The 20,316-nt window shown below is 39.4% G+C and overlaps 2 protein-coding genes across 4 annotated transcripts; both read right to left on the bottom strand.

The window, feature by feature from the left end:
* Nucleotides 1-220: 220 nt before the first annotated feature.
* Nucleotides 221-19,686, bottom strand: LOC109422265 (uncharacterized). The gene is made up of 3 exons (XM_019696885.3): nucleotides 18,739-19,686; nucleotides 17,574-18,665; nucleotides 221-2,149 (listed from the first exon to the last, which is right to left on the bottom strand). The coding sequence occupies exons 1-3, from the start codon at nucleotides 18,763-18,765 to the stop codon at nucleotides 1,775-1,777; spliced, it is 1,494 nt and encodes a 497-aa protein (XP_019552430.3). The 5' UTR covers nucleotides 18,766-19,686; the 3' UTR covers nucleotides 221-1,774.
* LOC134291840 (uncharacterized) lies at nucleotides 8,394-12,687 on the bottom strand. Of its 3 annotated transcripts, none has more exons than XM_062860107.1 (3): nucleotides 11,040-12,687; nucleotides 10,428-10,985; nucleotides 8,394-10,373 (listed from the first exon to the last, which is right to left on the bottom strand). In XM_062860107.1, the coding sequence occupies exons 1-3, from the start codon at nucleotides 11,459-11,461 to the stop codon at nucleotides 8,396-8,398; spliced, it is 2,958 nt and encodes a 985-aa protein (XP_062716091.1). In that variant the 5' UTR covers nucleotides 11,462-12,687; the 3' UTR covers nucleotides 8,394-8,395. The 3 variants fall into 3 exon arrangements, with proteins under 3 accessions (XP_062716091.1, XP_062716090.1, XP_062716089.1); XM_062860106.1 differs by having other exon boundaries at nucleotides 8,394-10,985; nucleotides 11,040-11,291; nucleotides 11,346-12,687; XM_062860105.1 differs by having other exon boundaries at nucleotides 8,394-10,985.
* Nucleotides 19,687-20,316: the final 630 nt, after the last annotated feature.

The following is a 20,316-nucleotide window of genomic DNA, read 5'->3' as shown; positions in this document are numbered from 1 at the left end:
CTGTTGTCCACGCTGCAGTGACCGGGTTGGGAGCCGCATCGACGACGTACTTCCAGAGATCTTCACGCTCCAGTTACATCTCCGCCTCAAACGACCACTGGGGGTAGTTCTCATTTGTCAGCTTTTCTATACCGAGCTTCGAATCCATTTCGTATTGCTGCTCTCGGTTTCTTCACCTAGCTCTTACTTGATCCACAACCTCTTAGAATTAAGGTTGTGGCTAGGTTAACGGTAATGGAAGGAATGAATTTATTTCTGACAAACATGTATAATGACTACTATGATTAATTACTTCAGAATTCTGGATTGTAAGGTACTACGATGCACGTGCTTCAACACCCTCGAAGATTACACACACATCATACATGTGAAAAATAAAATTCTATTTGAAAGCCTCTATTTACTCAGAATTCTAGTATATTCAATGATAAAACGTGTCAGATAATTATTATTTTATTACACACCATTAAAAGGGGGATCAAGTCTCCCCATTTTCAAAATACGGCATATCCTTAACAATTTAAGGAAATCTTATACATAATTTCAAATACACCATATTCATCAAACATGTAAGAAAACTTGAAAAGAAAATGAACAGGAAGCTTCTGAAGTTATTTTCCCTTTAAAATAACATGTGCTCAAAAGGGGATCAATTGTGACCCATTTTTGAAAAATACATCTTAAGACATGCTTCCATAAAAACACAGTTTTGAAAACTTTAACAATAATTTAAAGTCCTTCTGTTAGCATAGCATAGCATAGCATAGCATGAATACTTGCACAAATCTTGGATGGAATTGCAAAGTTGAATATATCCACTAACATTGCTGATGTCGCTACTATCTACAATGCCATAGACCCACTCAGCTCCACACACCTGGCCAAGTCCTTGCAAGCATTTATAAATCCTTTCATCAACTTAGAAAGAGCCCAGAACTGAAGCAGCTTCCAATAGATGAAAGGATGTTGAAAATAGCGAGTTTTCAACTTATATCACAAATGAAGTAGAATTATTCAGAAAAAAAATAATATTGGAAAGCTCTCACCAATTGTTGTGCGGTTTTTGTGGTTTGTTTATCCTTGGACCCGTTTATAGAGAAACTGCATTTCTGACGTCCGTTCGGTGGCTTGATGGTGATAACCCATTTGTTGCGTCTTCCTTTCAAAGGCGTCGTTTGGGGGATGTAGTACCAAAAGACCCATAAACGACGAACGATGAAAACACTCTTTTTTTCTTCCTTTGATAGGGTGATAGCTTTCAAATACAAAAACAAAACAATACCTAATCAAACTCAACCCGGCACTAAAAGCAATTCTGATTTCAAAACGCGCAGCATTTATTCCATGTATCACTGCAGATCCTTCACACAATCTCAGCTTTGATCCCAGCATTTTTTTTAACCGGGTGCAGTTGACGGTGCGCCAGTTCACATCGCAATAAAAACGTGGCAGGGATTCACTTTTCACTCGTGGAACAACTGTCAGGGTACTGCACAGATCGGTTGAAGAATCGCGAAAGAAACTTTTCATCTTAACTTGATCTTCACACGAAAATTACCGTTAAAGACGGAATCACTTTCACTCGTATTCACTTCCGGATGGCGTAGCACCAACAACCGATTTACTATTTGGCCGTCCAAATACGCGGAATCGATCGAAAATATCAATAATTTAAAGTCCTTCTGTTGTGTATAAACTTGCAATAGATGTTTACCTGCCATTCTGTACGAAAAATGAATCTTGTTTTGTGTTTTTTCTTAATGTTACAGGCAAATTAAGAAAAAGGGATCAAGTCTCCCCAGTCTCTCCTACACCCTGTACGGCGGAATGGGCTTGGATTGAAGGAAATCTGGCAGTCTCGCATCAGCGAACGCAGTCCATCGGTAACGCGTGGTTGTTGGAGGTAGCAATGGTCGAGATAGAGTTTCCGCAGGTTTTTGAAGGATTGCACTAATTTTTCTGATCCGGTTCCCTCTATACTGCATCCTGTCAGGTGAATGTACTCCACATTGCTACCTTCACACGTGGTCCAATCGATTCCGGTCAAATCTATTCGATGTACGTGGAGAGCTTTCAGTTTGTCTAATTTGTTCAGGAGCGAAAATGAGTTTCTAGCGGTCACATTCGTTGAATTCGGTGTAGGTCTCATCTGAAAGATTCACAGTAAAATGAAATAAATGCTATGTTAGATTTATGTCAACCATGGTATCCAGTATAATTTGGACCTCCATATATTTTGGACCCTCTCGGTCGTTTTACCACGATTTTCACAGATTTAATTAAGAGATTATGAATATTTTTAGAATCATTCGCAAAATTAGAGCGCTCTACACTGGTAGCAACCATTTCCTCACTGAAAATATCATGATTTGCCTTGACATATTTTTTTTTTGCAATTTCTCATCGTAAAAGGCTGGTTTACCTCACGCAAATCTGCCAGGAAAGGCCTGCTTTCCCACACCAAATTAGCAGTGCTGTAATGGTTCATATCAGGGTCTCCTCCCCAATTTTAGAATACTTTCTTAAGAGAAGATGTTCTCCACATCCATACCTTTCTCATAGTGGACAATATAGTTTGTGACTGGTTTACTAGGTGGCGTAAACGATGCTGCAAAGATTACATATTGTCACGATCTATGAGCTTCATTTCTAATGCGAAAGAAATTTATTTCCCGGGAATCTTGACAATGTTTAATAATGTATAGTTTATTTCTTCGGCCGAGTTGTTAATCAATACATACAAAATTCAATGTAGGGGTAGGCGGGGCAATATGGACACCCGGGGCAAAATTGACACCCTCAATATTTTGAAATATGCGAACTTTTTTGAACTTTTAATGAATGGAGAATATAGTCCATTTGTCTAAAACGTAGTTTCAAGATAGCAACATTCAAAATTAAAATTGTACTTGATTTTACACGAAAAAGTTGCGCCCTCCGTTTTTTGTGCATGGAAATTATAATTTTCACACCATCTAAAATTAGATTTAGTGATTAATTTATTGCAGGTCGATTAAAACCTGATATTTCTAGAACACATGCAAGTAGTTTTGCTGTATCTACTGTAGATACAGCAAAACTACTTGCATGTTACTTGCTTAACATGTTTATATTTTCTTCTTTATTATATCAAAAATCAAGTTTGGAAATATCTTCTGCTGCCGGGGCAAAATGGACACTCACCTTTTTGAAAGAAGCGGCAAGGGAAAAATATAACCTAAATCACAAACCAACCAAATTCTTCGATTTCAGTATATTTTCGGTTAAATGTTCACTATAGTAGACATAGGGTGAAACAAATTGGTCAAAAAACGACAGCAGTGGAAAATAGTTGTTCTAGGCACAGCTGCACATGCCGACAAAAACGAAGCTTTATCCAAAACAGTCTGAATTTAAATTAACTGAACAAAAATGAAAAACTTCGGCGTATTATTCATCCATAATAGTTGTTTTGTAATGAAATGACTTTATAGGTGTAAATAATGTACGAAATCCGTAAAAGTCTCATGGTGCCCATATTGCCCATGGGGGTGTCCATTCTGCCCCGCATGCTTGAAGACGATCATGAAAAACTAACATGTTTCATAACTTTTTTTGAAGTGGATAAATCATTTTTCTTCGTGAACATTCTTATGCAATAGATGCTAAATAGACTTTAAAAGGATACAGTCATGACTCGCTGGTGGGGGGCTTAATAGTTGGGTGACTTTTTAGTTGGGGCCCCGTTAGTTGAGCTGTCAGCCAACTAAAAAGTACCTGGATGTCATAATTCAATGTCAAACTGAAAATGACAACCAATCTGTAATTCCGAGGGGCGAGCTAATGAGTTTTTGGTTTCTTAAACTTTAATGATAATCGAAAAGAATTTCTATTTCATATTTCTTTAAAAAAAAAGAATATGTACAATTACTTCGAAATAAATGCAAAACATCGGTAATCTTTATTTTGTCGATCATTGAAAGCGTTTTGTGCTTGCTTTTGGTCCGGGTGGTTTCATAAACATCTATATTTTCACTTCACCGACTAAAAATGGGTGAAAATAATTATTTCTCGCATTGGCCATATATGAATCTTGCAAAACGTATCAGTTTTGCTCTAAATGTGAAACAAATTGAAAAATTTTGCTTTTTGCTTCCAACCTAAAAATGATTAAAAAAAAACAATGCGCACGCCCCTTGTACTGCTGTCACTTCACCCAACTAGCGAATCGAATTCGTTGGTTGGGTGGAGGTTGTGGCTCAACGAGCGGGTTCCGACTGTACATGTATAAAAAAAACTAATCTTTTTTGACATCTTGCCAGGTAAAGTTGGCAAAAACCTTAGGGTGTCCATATTGCCCCGCCTACCCCTACAGGGGGTGGCCAAAATGTTTGGGATAGGCAATTTTTTTTCTCTCACAAAAAAGTTCAACATGCTGTAACTTCTCATAGAGTGCATAAACAATAATTCGACAATGATTTTTCATAAGGGCCTAACTGACTTGATCGATTTCTCTTCGTCGACTCTCTCTTTCGCTAATAACTTGATCAAAACGAACAAAATCGTTATTCTTTTTATTTCTAGAGCAACATGTAGTCGTCTTCTTCGCATTTCAGCCAAAAAATCTTTGGAAAACTCAATACACATTCTGTGATAACACAAAGAGAGGATCGATGAAGAGAACTCGAAAATGTCAGTTAGGCCCAAATGAAAAATCAGTGTCGAATAATCAAATTTTGACTGTTAGTCAATCTATTAGCATTGGGCAAGTTTGGCTGAGACATCGATTTTTGTGAATCGATTCGAATCGGACCAGCAGAATCGATTCACCGATTTAATCGAATGCTTTGAATCGATGTTTTCAAATCGATTCGATATTATAAAATGATGCAAAACCATAAAATGATCCGTTTGCTGTACAAGTACAAGTTGGAGTATTTGTCTGAATAAATTAAATATCAAAAATTGAGATTGTACATCGTACCGTCTCTGGAGGAATTCCTGGATGAATCCTTGGAGGAATTCATAAGAATATTCCTGGAAGATTCCCTGTAGGAATACCTGAAGGAATCCCTACAGGAATTCCATGAGAATTTCCTGGAGGACTCCCTGAAGAAATTTCCTGAAAGCATATTCTGGAAAAAAAAAGCTTGAAGGAATCCCTGGATGAACTCCTGGAGGATTCCCTAGAGGAAACCTGGGAGGAATCCCTGGAGAAGAAACATCTTCAGGAATTCCTGGAGAAATCTCTAGAGAAATTACTTGAGGTATCTCAAGAGGAATACCTGGAATCTTTGAAGGGTTTCTTAGAAAAATTGCTAAAGGAATTCCCGGACGAATTCTAAGAAATTTTAAAGGAATCCATGTAGGAATTCCCAGAGGAATCCTGGAGGAATCCTTTGTGGAATTCTTGGAGAAATCTCAGGAAGAACTCCTTAAGAAATCCAAGGATCAGTTTCTGAGGGAATTCTAGGAAGCAGTTCCTGAAGGAATCCCGGGTCGAGTTCCTGAAGAAACCCCAGGAGGAAGCTTGAAAGCAATTCCAAGAGGAATTCTTAAGGGAATCTCTAAACAGTTCCGGGAGGAAGTCGTAAAGTAATTCCTGGAGAAGTTTCTGGAAGCACTCCTGGAGCTGGTGGAGCTGTCCTGAAATTACTGAAGAAATATCCAGCGGAATTCTGGATGGAATATGAGGAAGTTAGAAGCAAAAGGGTGTAAGTGACATAAACCCACTTTCGAGTAAATGAGATTTAAAGTTTTTCACCAATTTTTCATCCCATACAAAATGTATGGAGTTTCATAATCAACCCAATTATCTCCGATTTATTGTAATTTTTCGAACCATCGTAAAAATAAACTTCAAAAAGTTCCTGAAAGCTTGAAATCTGAAGAATTTTATTATATGCTCAGCTCAAAATCGACAAAATGGTCACTTAAACCCCTTTGCATCTGGGCCCCTCATATATGAAGAAATCTCTGTAGGAATTCATGCAGAAATATCTTGAAGGATCTCTGGAGAAATTCCTGAAGGAAACCTCGAAAACAACACATGAACAATCACTGGAGGAACCTTTACAGATATCCCAGGACAAATTCCCGAAGAAATGTCTGGTGGAATTCCTAGATGAATTTATAAAGGAATCTCTGGAGGAATTCAAGATGAACTTACTGCAGCAAGCTATGGAAAAAAGTCTGGGGGAATTGCTCATGCTCATACAGTTTACGGAACTAGGAACAAACCTTAAACAGTCATTTCGGTTCTTCAAAACTTCAATGAATATTTGCATATTCACATATCGTGCACCCATGCCGCTTAAAAGACATCTCAAGTCAGTCCCCCCCCTCCTGGGCTTCCTCCAGAAAAAAAAATCCTACTTCGCCAATGACTTTACTCTGTGTCGAAAATATAACGTTGAGACAATGCATTCTGAAGAAAAATGAAAATTTGAAAAATGAAAATTTTGAATCGAAAGAAAAATAGCATGTAAAAAACCGATTCGGTCGATTTTGTGGGGCATCAACATCTAAACAAAAACATCGATGTTGCGAAAATCGATTTAAAATTGCCCAACGCTACAATCTATTATACAGCGCATAGACAAAATAATCGGGACAGGCAAAATTTTCACTTTTAGCTTTTAAAATCTAAAATTTTTACTGTAAGTGTATCAATGGTCCAAATTTGGGAATTATTGGGCTATTCTACATGAAGTTAGAAAGGTTCTAGAAAAAGTAATAATTAGCCGATAGCCAACTTTGAACTGCTATATCTCCGGATTCAATGAACCAAATGCAATGAAATTTTGAGCATTCATGACTTATATGGTAAGCTTTGAAAAACGTTTTACATAACCTCAAATTGTTAACACGGAAGAAAATTATGGCGGTTAGATTATTATGCTGATAGAACACCAAATTATCAAAAATTTCAACATCGCTTCAAAATTCTCTGTGATTAACTCCAATATTTATTTATTTATTTATTTATTTATTTATTTATTATTAACATCAACAGACATCTTATGCCCCAATGATGGCCTCTTATAACTAATACATAACTATAAAAACTAAAAACAAAACTGCATTTAAAATACAAGACAAAACAGGAACAAAAATGCGCAAAAGTCAAATACCGTAACAAAAAAAAACATATAAAATCACAGTTCGTTATTGTTCGTAAAATATCTGCGGAATATTTGGCGCATCGTTTGGCGGGACAAGTGGAAGTCGAAAAGGTGGCCAACTCTATTGAACGCACGTTCCAATCCAATCAGCGACGTGTGTTGACCGTAATTGGTTCGTCGGAAAGGCAATCTAAGCATCGCGTTGCTCCGAAGGGCCCTAGGACGAACGTTCAAGTCAACCGCTTCCAGAATGGCAGGGCAATCGACTCTTCCCTGTAAAGTGTCGGCAATAAGCATAGCCTTTGCCATATCCCTGCGCGATTGGAGAGTTTCGAGTCGAATCAACTGACATCGATTGTTGTAGCTTGGTAACCGGAGCGGATCACGCCATGGAAGCAGACGGAGCGCATAGCGGATGAAACGATGCTGCACTGATTCGATTCTGTTAGAACCATTCTGATAATGCGGATACCAAACAGCAGAGCAGTATTCGAGGGTTGAACGGACCAAGGAGCAATACAGGGATTTTAAACAGTAAACGTCGGTGAAGTCCTTGGCGATGCGAAAAATGAATCCTAAGGTCCTGGACGCTTTGTCAACGATATATGCGACATGGTGCTTAAACGTAAGCTTAGTATCCAGGATTACTCCAAGATCTTTCACTTGATCGATGCGTTGGATTGTTGCGTCACGGAGCTTGTAGTTGAACTGAATTGGTCGGCTTATTCGGGAAAACGAGGTCACCGAACATTTACTTGGGTTCACAACCATCCGATTTAATGCGCACCATGTTGCGAAAGAATCGATATCTTCTTGAAGTTTCAAGGCGTCAGAGATGGAACGGATTAAAAGGTAAAGCTTCATATCGTCCGCGTATGACAGCCGAGGACATCGCAGCATGCGGTTCACGTCATTAAAGTAGAGTAGGAAAATCAGAGGCCCTAGGTGACTTCCTTGGGGAATTCCGGATGTTGCCAAGAACTCGGTGGATTGGCAATCGCCTACGGAGACGCTAAGTTTACGCATAGTAAGATACGATTCAAACCAACGCAGAAGGTTGCCGGTTAAGCCGAGTCTCTCTAATTTAGCAGTTGCGATGGCGTGGTTAATTTTGTCGAAGGCCGCGGACAAGTCGGTATAGATGACATCTGTCTGCGATTTTTCGGCAAAGCTGTCAGCAATATCAGATGTGAGGCACAGGAGATTAGTAGCGGTGGATCTGCCCGGGATGAATCCGTGTTGCGTTTCGTTCAGGTATTGTTTACAATGAGACAGCAGTGGGTCCATCAAAACTAATTCAAACAGTTTGGAGATCGCGCATAGACACGAAATACCCCGATAGTGACATTTTGCCGGTCGCCTTTCTTGTACACAGGGAACATCGTAGACGTTTTCCAAATTGATGGGAACACTCCATTGGACAACGAGAGATTAAACACGTGCAGTATGGGAATCAGCAAACTTTCAATGTGCTTTTTCAGAAAATCAGAAGGAATTCCATCCGGCCCGGGTTTCGTGGATGTTTTTAACCGCGCAGCCGCATCGCAAATCATTGTCGCATCGACAACAAAGTTGGCCCAAGTGTCCTCTACCAAAGGAACATTATTTGCTGCCTCAGCAATAATCGCTGCCGGAAGAGTTTCATTGCAGAAAATGCTGGAGAACTTTTCTGCAAAAAGCTGGCAAATAGTGTCTGGTGTGGATGCCACCTTTTCGTCCAAAGTCATCGTCGTAGGAAGACCAGATTCTTTCCTCTTTTCATTCACGAACCTCCAAAACTCCTGCGGTTTGGACTTCAGATTTTGCTGAATTTTGCGCTGATATCGATTAAAACACAGACGACTAGCGACCTTGTACGCCGAGTTCAGTCTGGTATAGTGCTCACGGAGAGAGAAGGTCCGGTATTTCGAATAACGCGTAAGTGCTGCTCGTTTCGTTGTCTTCATCCTGCGCAGATCGCGAGATATCCATGGATGGTCATTGTTGGCGCGAATCTTTTTAGGCACATGCCTATCGACGATATGTCCCAGAATGTGCGAGAGAGTCCGCGCTGCAATGTCCACGTCACGTTCATCGAGAACATCGTTCCAGTCAATAGCTGCCAGGTATTCGATAATGCTCTGATGGTCGGCTTTACGAAAATCGTAAAAAACCGAACTGATCGATTGCGCCAAGCTAATCTGGTGATCATGGAGTGTGATAACTAACGCTTTGTGGTGATTGACATCTTTGACCAAAGGTAACGGAGCCTCGATAATAACTGGAGCTTCTTCTTGAGCGCTAACGAAACATAAATCCAAACAGCGGTTGTTTTCATTAGTCACTTGATTAATCTGTCTTAGCGTAGCGGTACTGTAACAATCGAGGAGTTTGGAAGCACCGTTGTGTATAGAGGAGTGTTCGACGTCGGGATAGAGAAACCCATTGCAGGACGACCGCCATGAAATTCCAGGTAGGTTGAAGTCCCCAATGACGATGATTTCATCCGTAGCTGAGGCAGTTTCGACAACTGACATAATAGACAGGTTATGCGTATCGATCAATGATTCATCACGTATACGATCTGGCGGGAAGTAGATTCCGCAAAGGAAGATAGAGCGGTTTGACAGCTGGATACGCACCCACACTTGCTCGACGCTTCCCCATAGGTCGTTTTGGATATTGGTGACCCTGCGTGTCTTCTTCACAGCTATGAGGACACCACCACCTGTTAGTTTGCGGCTGTTTCTGGGGCTCCGGTCGCAGCGAAATACTTCGTAATCGGGACCGAAAACCGAACTGGATGTCGTTCGGGGATCAAGCCAGGTTTCGGTCAGTACTACAACATCGTAGCAGCCGTCGGATGTTGCTAGGTAGTATTTGGTAACGTCGCAGTTCATTCCTCCAGCGTTCTGATAATAAATCAGCAAGGTATCATTAAACACCGGATTTGTAACCGTGGTATTCGATGGCGTGTTTGAAATTCTGGAATATGGAACAACGGGCACAGAGAGACAGTTGCTGGGATTACAAGTGTACTCGCCTGTAAACGGAGCTTGGAAGACCCCTTCTCCACACTCGTACACAGGACCGGGATGGCTGCGGGTCGCTGGCAGGAAGGGCTCGACTGTGACGAGGAGATTAGGGGCTTCCATAAGGCTTGCAGGCGTGCATCCCGGGGTTGAAACCACTGCAGAAGATGGCTGGCTTGAAGATGGAGGTATGATGCGGTCGTTTGAAATGATCTCGGGACACGTTGTTGTTCTAGGTCCAAAACCAGTGCAAGATGAACTGCCAAAAGGGGTGCGAGTTACCGGAAGGGAAGTATGTTCATCGGAAATGTACTTGCCTGCGAGGACGGGTTGGAAGACCCCTTCTCCACACTCGTACACAGGACCGGGATGGCTGCGGATCGCTGGCAGGAAGGGCTCGACTGTGACGAGGGGATTAGGGGCTCCCATGAGGCTTGCAGGCGTGCATCCCGGGGTTGAAACCACTGCAGAAGATGGCTGGCTTGAAGATGGAGGTATTATGCGGTCGTTTGAAATGATCTCGGGACACGTTGTTGTGCTGGGTCCAAAACTAGTGCAAAAAGAACTGCCAAAAGGGGTGCGAGTTACCAGAAGGGAAGGATGTTCATCGGAAATGTACTTGCCTGCGAGGACGGGTTGGAAGACCCCCTCTCCACACTCGTACACAGGACCGGGATGGCTGCGGATCGCTGGCAGGAGGGGCTCGACTGTGACGAGGGGATTAGGGGCTCCCATAAGGCTTGCAGGCGTGCATCCCGGGGTTGAAACCACTGCAGAAGATGGCTGGCTTGAAGATGGAGGTATGATGCGGTCGTTTGAAATGATCTCGGGACACGTTGTTGTTCTAGGTCCAAAACCAGTGCAAGATGAACTGCCAAAAGAGGTGCGAGTTACCGGAAGGGAAGTATGTTCATCGGAAATGTACTTGCCTGCGAGGACGGGTTGGAAGACCCCTTCTCCACACTCGTACACAGGACCGGGATGGCTGCGGATCGCTGGCAGGAAGGGCTCGACTGTGACGAGGGGATTAGGGGCTCCCATGAGGCTTGCAGGCGTGCATCCCGGGGTTAAAACCACTGCAGAAGATGGCTGGCTTGAAGATGGAGGTATTATGCGGTCGTTTGAAATGATCTCGGGACACGTTGTTGTGCTGGGTCCAAAACTAGTGCAAGAAGAACTGCCAAAAGGGGTGCGAGTTACCAGAAGGGAAGGATGTTCATCGGAAATGTACTTGCCTGCGAGGACGGGTTGGAAGACCCCCTCTCCACACTCGTACACAGGACCAGGATGGCTGCGGGACGCTGGCAGGAAGGGCTCGACTGTGACGAGGGGATTAGGGGCTCCCATGAGGCTTGCAGGCGTGCATCCTGGTGTTGAAACTGGCTGGTATCGGTGATTCAATGAGCCTAGCTCATCTTTTAAACGGGAGTGTTGTGGGAAATGGTCAACGGATTGTTGAGTGGTGTTTGAGTTTTGAATCAGTTTTTTGAGTAGTCAATGAACTCTCTTAAACGTATTCCAACAGGCCAGGATGAAGGCTCCAGAGCTAATTCCTTTAGAGCAGGATCTAATCCGATTTTGTAGGATACAAATGTCAAAGTTGACACGTCTTTCCCTTTGGGAACAAGGCGCGCAACCTCAGCACCATCAGAAATATTCAGGCATCGCGAAACTATTTTTTGCACGTCGGTATCGGTAATTAGCGGATTCAATCCAGTCATATACAACCAAAACTGTTCCGGTAGCGGGGCTTTCGTGATAGACGGCACAGACAGTTGGATCTCGCTTAGATCGATCGTCTTCGTACCGCTTACAGCGGGAACCGACACGTCCGGCCTTCGATCTTCTCGACGGCGTTTAACACCGAGTCTAGGCCATGCTGACGGCGAGGAAATACCAAGTGATTGGGATGGTTGGGTCGACTGACCAGTAAAGTTGTCAATTTTCTGGCTCAGTTTTTCGACCACTGTGAACAGCTCCTGTACTTGTTTTGGTACATCGGCAAGCGGTGGCATTGCTTCTTGTTGGCGGTTGCAGTTGTCAGCAATATAGGCTTCAATGGAACGACCGTTTAGCTTACTTCTGCAGAAGGAACAAATAAACATTGCCTTCCCTGATGCAAACGCGTCTTTCATGGTGCGACAATTTAATCCACAACACTGTTGATTGATGTGGAACGAGGCCTCGCAGAAACCACAACGAATTGGTTCGAGATCGTTAATCTCTTGTTTACACTCTCCGCAAAGTAGTTTCGCCATAATTACACCTTTTCGTCGAACTCGATATTGATATAGAACACCGGTGGAGATACTCTTATCGCGTTAGAAGCGATTCACGGTGAAACGCAGTATAGCGGAGATGGAGTACGCAACGAAACGCAGTATGGCACGAATAACGGATGGAATCCACAACGAACTGCAGTATAGCACGAATGAAAATATGGTGATCAATCAGATCTTTATCACCGCGCAGCTGCCGACACAAAATGAATAGATTTCTCGATGGGCACTAGCACTGGGAACGAGTGTTTATACTGATGATACGGTTTAACACTTTAGACATGCAGTTCAACACAGACGTATATTTAAAATCGATTAAAAACACGAACCTGTAATATCCCTGTACTGTCTCTAAATGACATTTGAGAATAGGCTCCTAAAGTCCTATCGGGATTCTTGTTTTAAAGCACAATATATGGTTCAAGAGTACATATTTACTCAATTTTTGACGTTTTTATTAACCGTAGTTGAAAATATATAATTTTTATTTTTTTAGCCTTTTGTCTCGCCCCTAGCTTATAACACATACTTTGAGTGATTTTTTTTCACCGTGTATGTCAGATAGGAACATTTTTAAAATCCCAGTGCGAAAAATGTTGAGCTCAGTCACACAAGGTTGACTTCAAATGTCAAAGTAGAACTATTTACCATTTTACTTATTTCGAATTTTCTCATTATTCCTTTGTTTTTCAAGTTCGAGTAAAGTATAATTCCGATTAGAATACCATGCTTGATCGTATTATTCAATATAAGCGAGATTTCGTCTTTAATTTTAGGACCCTATTCAAGAGCTTCGCGGACCCCAGTAGATGATACAATACTGATGATGATACAATATGAATATGTTTTGAAAGGAAGTAACAAAATTACCGGCAATAAATTAAAATTTTTTAATTTTTTAATTTATTTCATTTGTTACTTTTAAGTAATGGGAAACAAATTTAAATCAGACCAATTTACTAAAAAATCATAAAATAAATGAAATTGCTATAATTTTCTTCCGTGTTAACAATTTGAGGTTATATCAAAAATTTTCCAAAGGCCATCATAAAAGTCATAAACTCTCAAAATTCCATTGCATTCAGTTCATTGAATCCGGAGATATAACAGTTTAAGTTGACTATCGGATAATTACGAATTTTTCTAGAATCTTTTAAACTTCATGTAGAATAGCCCGATCTTTCCCAAATTTGAACCATTCGGTATAACTTTATTCGCCGTGTGAAAACATTACATTCAATAATGTCGCATCAAGTATCAATATATTGTTGATAAACGTTTAAAATTTCATTCAATTCGGTTCACTGGTTTCTGAGATATGACAGTTCAAAAATAAGCTGTCTGAGAAATAGTGTTTTACGAAAACGGTTCTAGCTTTGCGAAAGATTAACCAATCGAGCCCAAATTTGTACCAATGATGCACATATAATAGGTTGACAAACAGTCAAAATTTGAGAATTTTTGATGCACTCTATGAAAAGTTACAGCATGTTGAACTTTTTAGTGAGAGAAAAAAAAAGTTGCCTATCCCGCGTTTGGCAACGCGGCCTCAAGATTCTGTGCATATGTTGAGGCGAAATCCGATTGCTTCAGCCGCTCTAGACTGCTTTGATTAAATTTGTTTGTGTGAAATATATAATCTATTATAGGTTAAGTTATGTGTATATTTCATACAAATGTCGAAAGTGTCCAAAATATATGCCTATGTACACTGCGGCCACTTTCTATAGCCGCACCCACGATTTCGCACTTCTAGCAATTTTTACGATTCAATCGATATGTGGAACGATGTGTATCAACTAGTGTTTGTAAAATATATGATTTACATGAATAAGTATTGTTAACTATTTGTTTGTTAAGCGAAAAACACGTTATTTCCATAATTTGGGCGACCATTTTCTATAGCCGCACTGCGGGTTCATCTTCGGTAATCTGATTTTATATAAGAAATCATTTGATCAAACTGTCTCAAATGACAAAATTAAGCAAATTGGAAATAAAACTAACGAAAAGCAATGAAAAAATCAACCAATTAGTTTTCTTAGTACAAAAAACTGATTAACTTTCACTATTTTTACTTAAAAGTTCTCTTTGAATCATAAAAACAATATTTTTAGTTGACAAATATATTGTATTGCTTCCTATCGGCAATATTTATATGAAACATGATTTCTTGGATGATTTCTAAAAGATTTAAGGCTGTAATACCAATATAACAATCACTTTTCTGGAACTTAAGAATTAAATTTAGCCTAATATTCGCTTTATTTGGATGAATACGCAATATTTATGACATTATATCACTGAAAATTCAATTAACAGTTGCTAATGATCCTCATGAATACAGATTTAAATAATCCTAATGGATGCAAGAGCTTAATTTTGCGCCAGCACTTCACTAAATTTAGCAAAATTTTACAATTTATGATATAAAATCAACCAGAACTACAGGAAGACCACAATCATAACCCCTTTCTTTTCTTTTGCCCCAAAATGAACAGGAACATCTATATTTGAAATCTTTTGATAGAAACACATCATTTTTACTTAACCAAATATCGTCAAATTGATGGAAAGTTGGATAAAAGCTGTAATTACAAATCGTCTTCATAATTTAAAATATTCATCTTATGTTTAAATGGTAGCGAAGACAATGCTGACCTTCCAAGTTGAGTTTGATGAATTCCCGAAGTATCTTCATTGTATATTGATGTTGTATACGATGTCTTTTCCAAGTTTTATCAGGATTGATACACAAAAACTTATGAATTTTCCATTTAAAAGCCTAAAAAATCGTTTTTTTTTTACAATTTAATTAGATTAATAAGGGTTATACGCAAAAAAATTGAAACCGGAAGTATAATGCAATGATTGTTTTGAGTCAGCAGCATTTATACTTGAGATTTAATTCGATTTTTTTTAGTTTTTTGGGATATTTTTAATAACTTATCCATAAAACACCAGTTTACCAAGTCTGTGCCCTATTTCTCGTATTAAAATACCTTGTTACTTAAGTATTTCGTTAAACTTCTTTAGTTTGGTCTTGATAAGCTTTATTTGGTCGTTTAAAGCAATAATAATGAGCATACTTTATGATAAAGCAGCTGATCTAAGGAAAACCCGAAGTGCGGCTATAGAAAATGGTCGCCCAAATTGTCGAAAAACTGTATTTTTGATATGGAAAATATACACATGAAGAAAGTTATGCTTGCAAACATCATATTTTGCAATAACTATCAGATACATATTGTTTTCCATATGGATTCTATCTTTGATATTGCTAGACATGTGAAACTGAGGGTGCGGCTATAGAAAGTGGTCGCCGTGTATTAAGGTGGCCCACACTTATATGAAAAACCAAAATTTCGAAAAATGCCAAGTCTTACCTCCCCAATCAGATGTTTTGGACTCCTAGAAGCTACCCAAGTAACCACAAGCATTATAACATTGCACGAATTAGACTGAATATCAACCTTTGCAATGCGAAATGCAGTAATTCCACACTTGTCATGCAATAATCCTTTAGATTGGCATTATCAGTGTGATGATGCATTGCATTTTTCTTTACATTCGGGTTTATTAAAAGGTGATATAAGATAATTCAATAATTCAACACTGCAAAAACTTAATAAATGCAATGTACAAACTAGCAAAGTTTGCTCTAACAATACAATTATAAAAGCTTGACCCTAATGGTAAACAAATGAAATAAATAAGATTGAACAACTTTACGGTCAACTCTAGCGGTCTTCAACATTTCTGGTTCGACTACCGACCAACTGATTCCCCGTTTGAGCCACCGATCGACGACAGCAAAACCTATTTAGAGATGAACTTTTCTCTTTTCTGTAGGCTGCTATCACATGCCAATAACGATGGAAATCACAATTAGCATATGAGCAGTGTGCGAAGGGTGTTTTAATCGAGGTTTTTATTTTCTTATGTTGATTAAATATCTTTTAAAATGCATTATGTATTTATCAGTAATTTATCGGAATGTGATAGTTTACTGTATTCTATTACATATGACATAGTCGTTTTACCCTCTACTACAATGATTGAGACAGAAGAACAGTTTCCTTTAAGTTGATGAAATATCTGTTGTTATCACTGCAGCAGAAACGGTCCAAGGCGCCAGCGCGTATGGAACTCATCTAGCGGTCAACACTTCTGGTTCGACTCCCGATCCGACGACAAAAAATAATGGTTAAAACATTCATGTGTGGTGGGGGCATCAGTACTGTCGATAACGAAACGGTGCTATAAATAGATTTTTGTTTTGGTTTTTCGTGTTCCACGTATCAAGCATGTGAAATGCAAATGTACAGCACATGCATTTATATTACTTTAGCAATGGCTGTCAGCGTGCTGCAATATGTGGCACTAATTTGATTTTTGTGGGGCCCTTTTCGACTTTAATATTGCTTCAATGATGTGTTTAAAGTAATGCAGCATTATATTCATAATTTTATTTATCAATATATAGCAAAATTGATGCACTTATATACGGCTTCGTGGTTACTTGGGTACGTTCAAAATTTGAGCAAAATCGGTTGAGCCTAAGGGGGCGCTCAAAACGCTTGAAGTTTGTATGGGAAAACTTGGCCAAATGTATGCAGAAATTTTAAGTTTTCGAATTTTGCCGCTAGGTGGCACTGTAAACGTTCAATAATCAAACGCTTTGGTATTATTGTAAGTGACTATATGCCACACAACTTTGTCAAAGACCGCAAAGTGATCCAAAGTCTGTGAAAAAAGTTATATCCTAGGTAAAGTGAGGATAAACTTTATTGTTGTTTTCCCAATACATGTAAAGTAATAATATCAATAATGAAATCTCAATACTTTGCCTCACATTGCCTAGGGTATAACTTTTTTCACAGTCGTCGGATCACTTCGCGATCTTCGACAAAGTTCTTTGGCATATAGTCAACTACAATAATACCAAAGGGTTTGATTATTGAACGTTTACAGCGCCACCTAGCGGCAAAATTCGAAAACTTGCGCCCCCTTAGGCTCAACCGATTTTGCTCAAATTTTGAACGTAGCTTCTGGGAGTCCAAAACATCTGATTGAGGAGGTAAGACTTGGCATTTTTCGAAATTTTGGTTTTTCATATAAGTGTGGGCCACCCTACTATGTATCCTTGAATTTTTTTCAGTAATTATGGAAATACTTACCATACCGTTTTGTCTAAGTATTAGACGTTCCAGGTCAGGATAGTATTCGCATATCTGCAACAATGTGTGAAGTACGTTCGTTTTACCGATGCTTTGTAGATCTAGTTCCTCCAAACTCGGAAAAAGAGGCAGCAAATTTTGGTACATCGGTCGAAGAGTTAAACTTTTAATATAAGCTGACTTCAGGGGTACTTCTACAGACCAACATAAGCAATTCAGCAGAGAAATCCTTTTCAAGGCTGAACGAGTTAGAAGCTTATTAAACGAATCCGTGTCAATGCGATATTTTTCCAATGTCAACTCTGACAAGCGTGTGGCTGCTCCGACTTCATTTCCAGTAAAAGTGTGAACAGATCCGTGTAAGTGTAAGCTTAATTTCTGCAAGGAAGGCATGTGCTCATGAGTTGTCTCCAGATTATCAGTACTGGTTGGGGAAGTGCTCAATTTAAGTTCTCGTAAACGGTCCCAGTGGTAATGGGTTAAAACATTGTACGCAGCACGCATGGCAGCACGGTGGTGGAATGTGTAACCTCCGAAGAGTTGTAAGATTTGTAGTTGGTCTTGAAGGCAACGTATGCTTCGGATCATTTCCTCATTCATCTGGTCTGACTCCAAAACCGTCAAATTACGACATTCGATAGCATAATTTCCATATCCATTCAGAACTGCATATTCCAGTTTTTGATGTGTGATGCGTATGACTTCATCAGCGCATTTTTTCGTATGTCCTAACACCGTAAGATGCAAAGTTTTCAATCCTGGCACGACTTCCAAAACCGTCTCCACGATACGTTTGGCAACACACTTTGTTGCCCGGATTTTGAGCAACTCTAGAGGTGCACCATTCATATAGTCTTTCAATAAACTCAATTCATGATCTTCAAAGTTTGAACGCAATATCACCATATTACTACAACGTGCTAACATCTCCCTTGCAAAGGGCTTCTCAACAATATCTTTTGATGATCTCATATATAGGAATAATCTTTTGCAGAACTTTGGGCAGAATATCAGCTCGTGCCACAATTTGCATGTGTGGGATGCCAAAATACGTTCGCGAAATGTTAAATATTCAAAAATTTTCTCCATCATCTAAAAAAAACAATGAGTAATCATTATCTCTCTGAAATGTTGATGATGGGCTTTATGAAATCAGTTTACCTACCTCCGGTGGTAGCTCGGAAATGTCCATGTTTTCCTTGTCTTCAGTTGATTTTCATGCGCTTGAATACTACTAAACGGAGAATTTAAACCTTTTATATTCGGATTGTTTAATACAATCACTGGGTGAAAACTATGAGACGCCTGTCAATGCTGTGTCGACGTGACTGACTGAATCACTGTGATACCACACCACACCGCTGAGTAGAGTCAAATTTATAACCTTTATCTCGCTGGTATGTAGAGATCGAAATCTATTGTATGGCTGCCCAACCTTTTTCGCATGTTAGGCCGGAGTGCTCAAAAAATAGTGATATATGGTATATTTCAGCATCAAATTAAAGCCTAGTACTACATCTAACTGATCCAATTGCGAAGATATTAAATTCATTCACCAATTTTAGCTACCCATGCAGCTGGACGATAAAACCCGATACGGACTTTTTTTGCATTGGGAGTAAATCAGGCCAAACATGTCTAAAGGTCCTATCTGAAGAAGAGAGGCTCTCTTTGGTTTCCCTCTCTTTCGTTAATATCTCAGCTGTTCATTTGAATTATGATTATCTCCTTGCATAGAACGGTGGTCAAATCAACCGTCTTTTGATTTGTACTGCAAAAGTAGTTGAAAAGCGTATCATCACATTGCAATAATTGAAAGAGAAAGTGAATAAAGAGAGCCTCTCAAATGCAGATAGAACCTATTGAAATGTTCGGCCTGAAATGGAATACATTAAATTCAGAATACCGTGATTTCGGGTGAAATTGATCGACAAGAGGGTCATTTTTATTTGTTAAAAATAACGCTTTAAACATAAAACAATTTGTAAAAACTGTTCATCATCTAGCTCAAGAGTTATCGAATGATGAGTTTACATGTTTTACAGCAAATTAGTCACATATTTCTGTATAAAATTCAATATTTTCCGAAACTGCCTGTCAGGCGAACTTCAAAGACACTTTCAAACTTTTGTTACCGTAGCGATACGAACATGGAATAAATATTCGAATGAATGTTTCTAGCTGCCAAGTATTCGCTGAACCCGATTTCGTCATCACAAGTTCTATAAATATTGAAATTTATGCATAAAATTGTACTTTTCCGGAAGTTATAACATATTTATTATGGGAATTGCATACTTTTAGGCGTTTTCTTAAGATTTATTATATTTCAAACTTAAATAATTATAGTTTTAGTAAACTTGTAAAAGTTTTGCATAGCTTTTCGCATTCCGGGGTGGTTAATTCAGAAGGAAAAAATATTTTTGTAATTGCGTTGCAAATTCCCCTACTTTTCACTCGCGGTTGGAACAATATAATGGCCTACTTTTCTTCACTAAAACAAGAGTGCCGAAAAGTTTGCGAAAAGTGCCGAAGCACTCTTAAAAGTGCTGAAAAGTAGCACTTTTCGGCACTTTGGCAGCACACACTTTTTCCAACTACATACCGCAGCTACCGTTGATACCGCCGCTGCTTCTACATTCACTGAGTAGCTCGAGTTCGAATCAGGATGGTTTAGAATCTGATTCGGACTGCAGATCAGGTATACAAACAGTACCTGGAACTACAATTTCACTCTTGCTTT

This window comes from Aedes albopictus, chromosome 3, assembly GCF_035046485.1.
Source record: "Aedes albopictus strain Foshan chromosome 3, AalbF5, whole genome shotgun sequence".
NCBI classification, from domain to species: domain Eukaryota; kingdom Metazoa; phylum Arthropoda; class Insecta; order Diptera; family Culicidae; genus Aedes; species Aedes albopictus.
The sequence above is the reverse complement of the archived record's forward strand: the minus strand, read 5'-3'. Positions and strand labels throughout refer to the sequence as shown.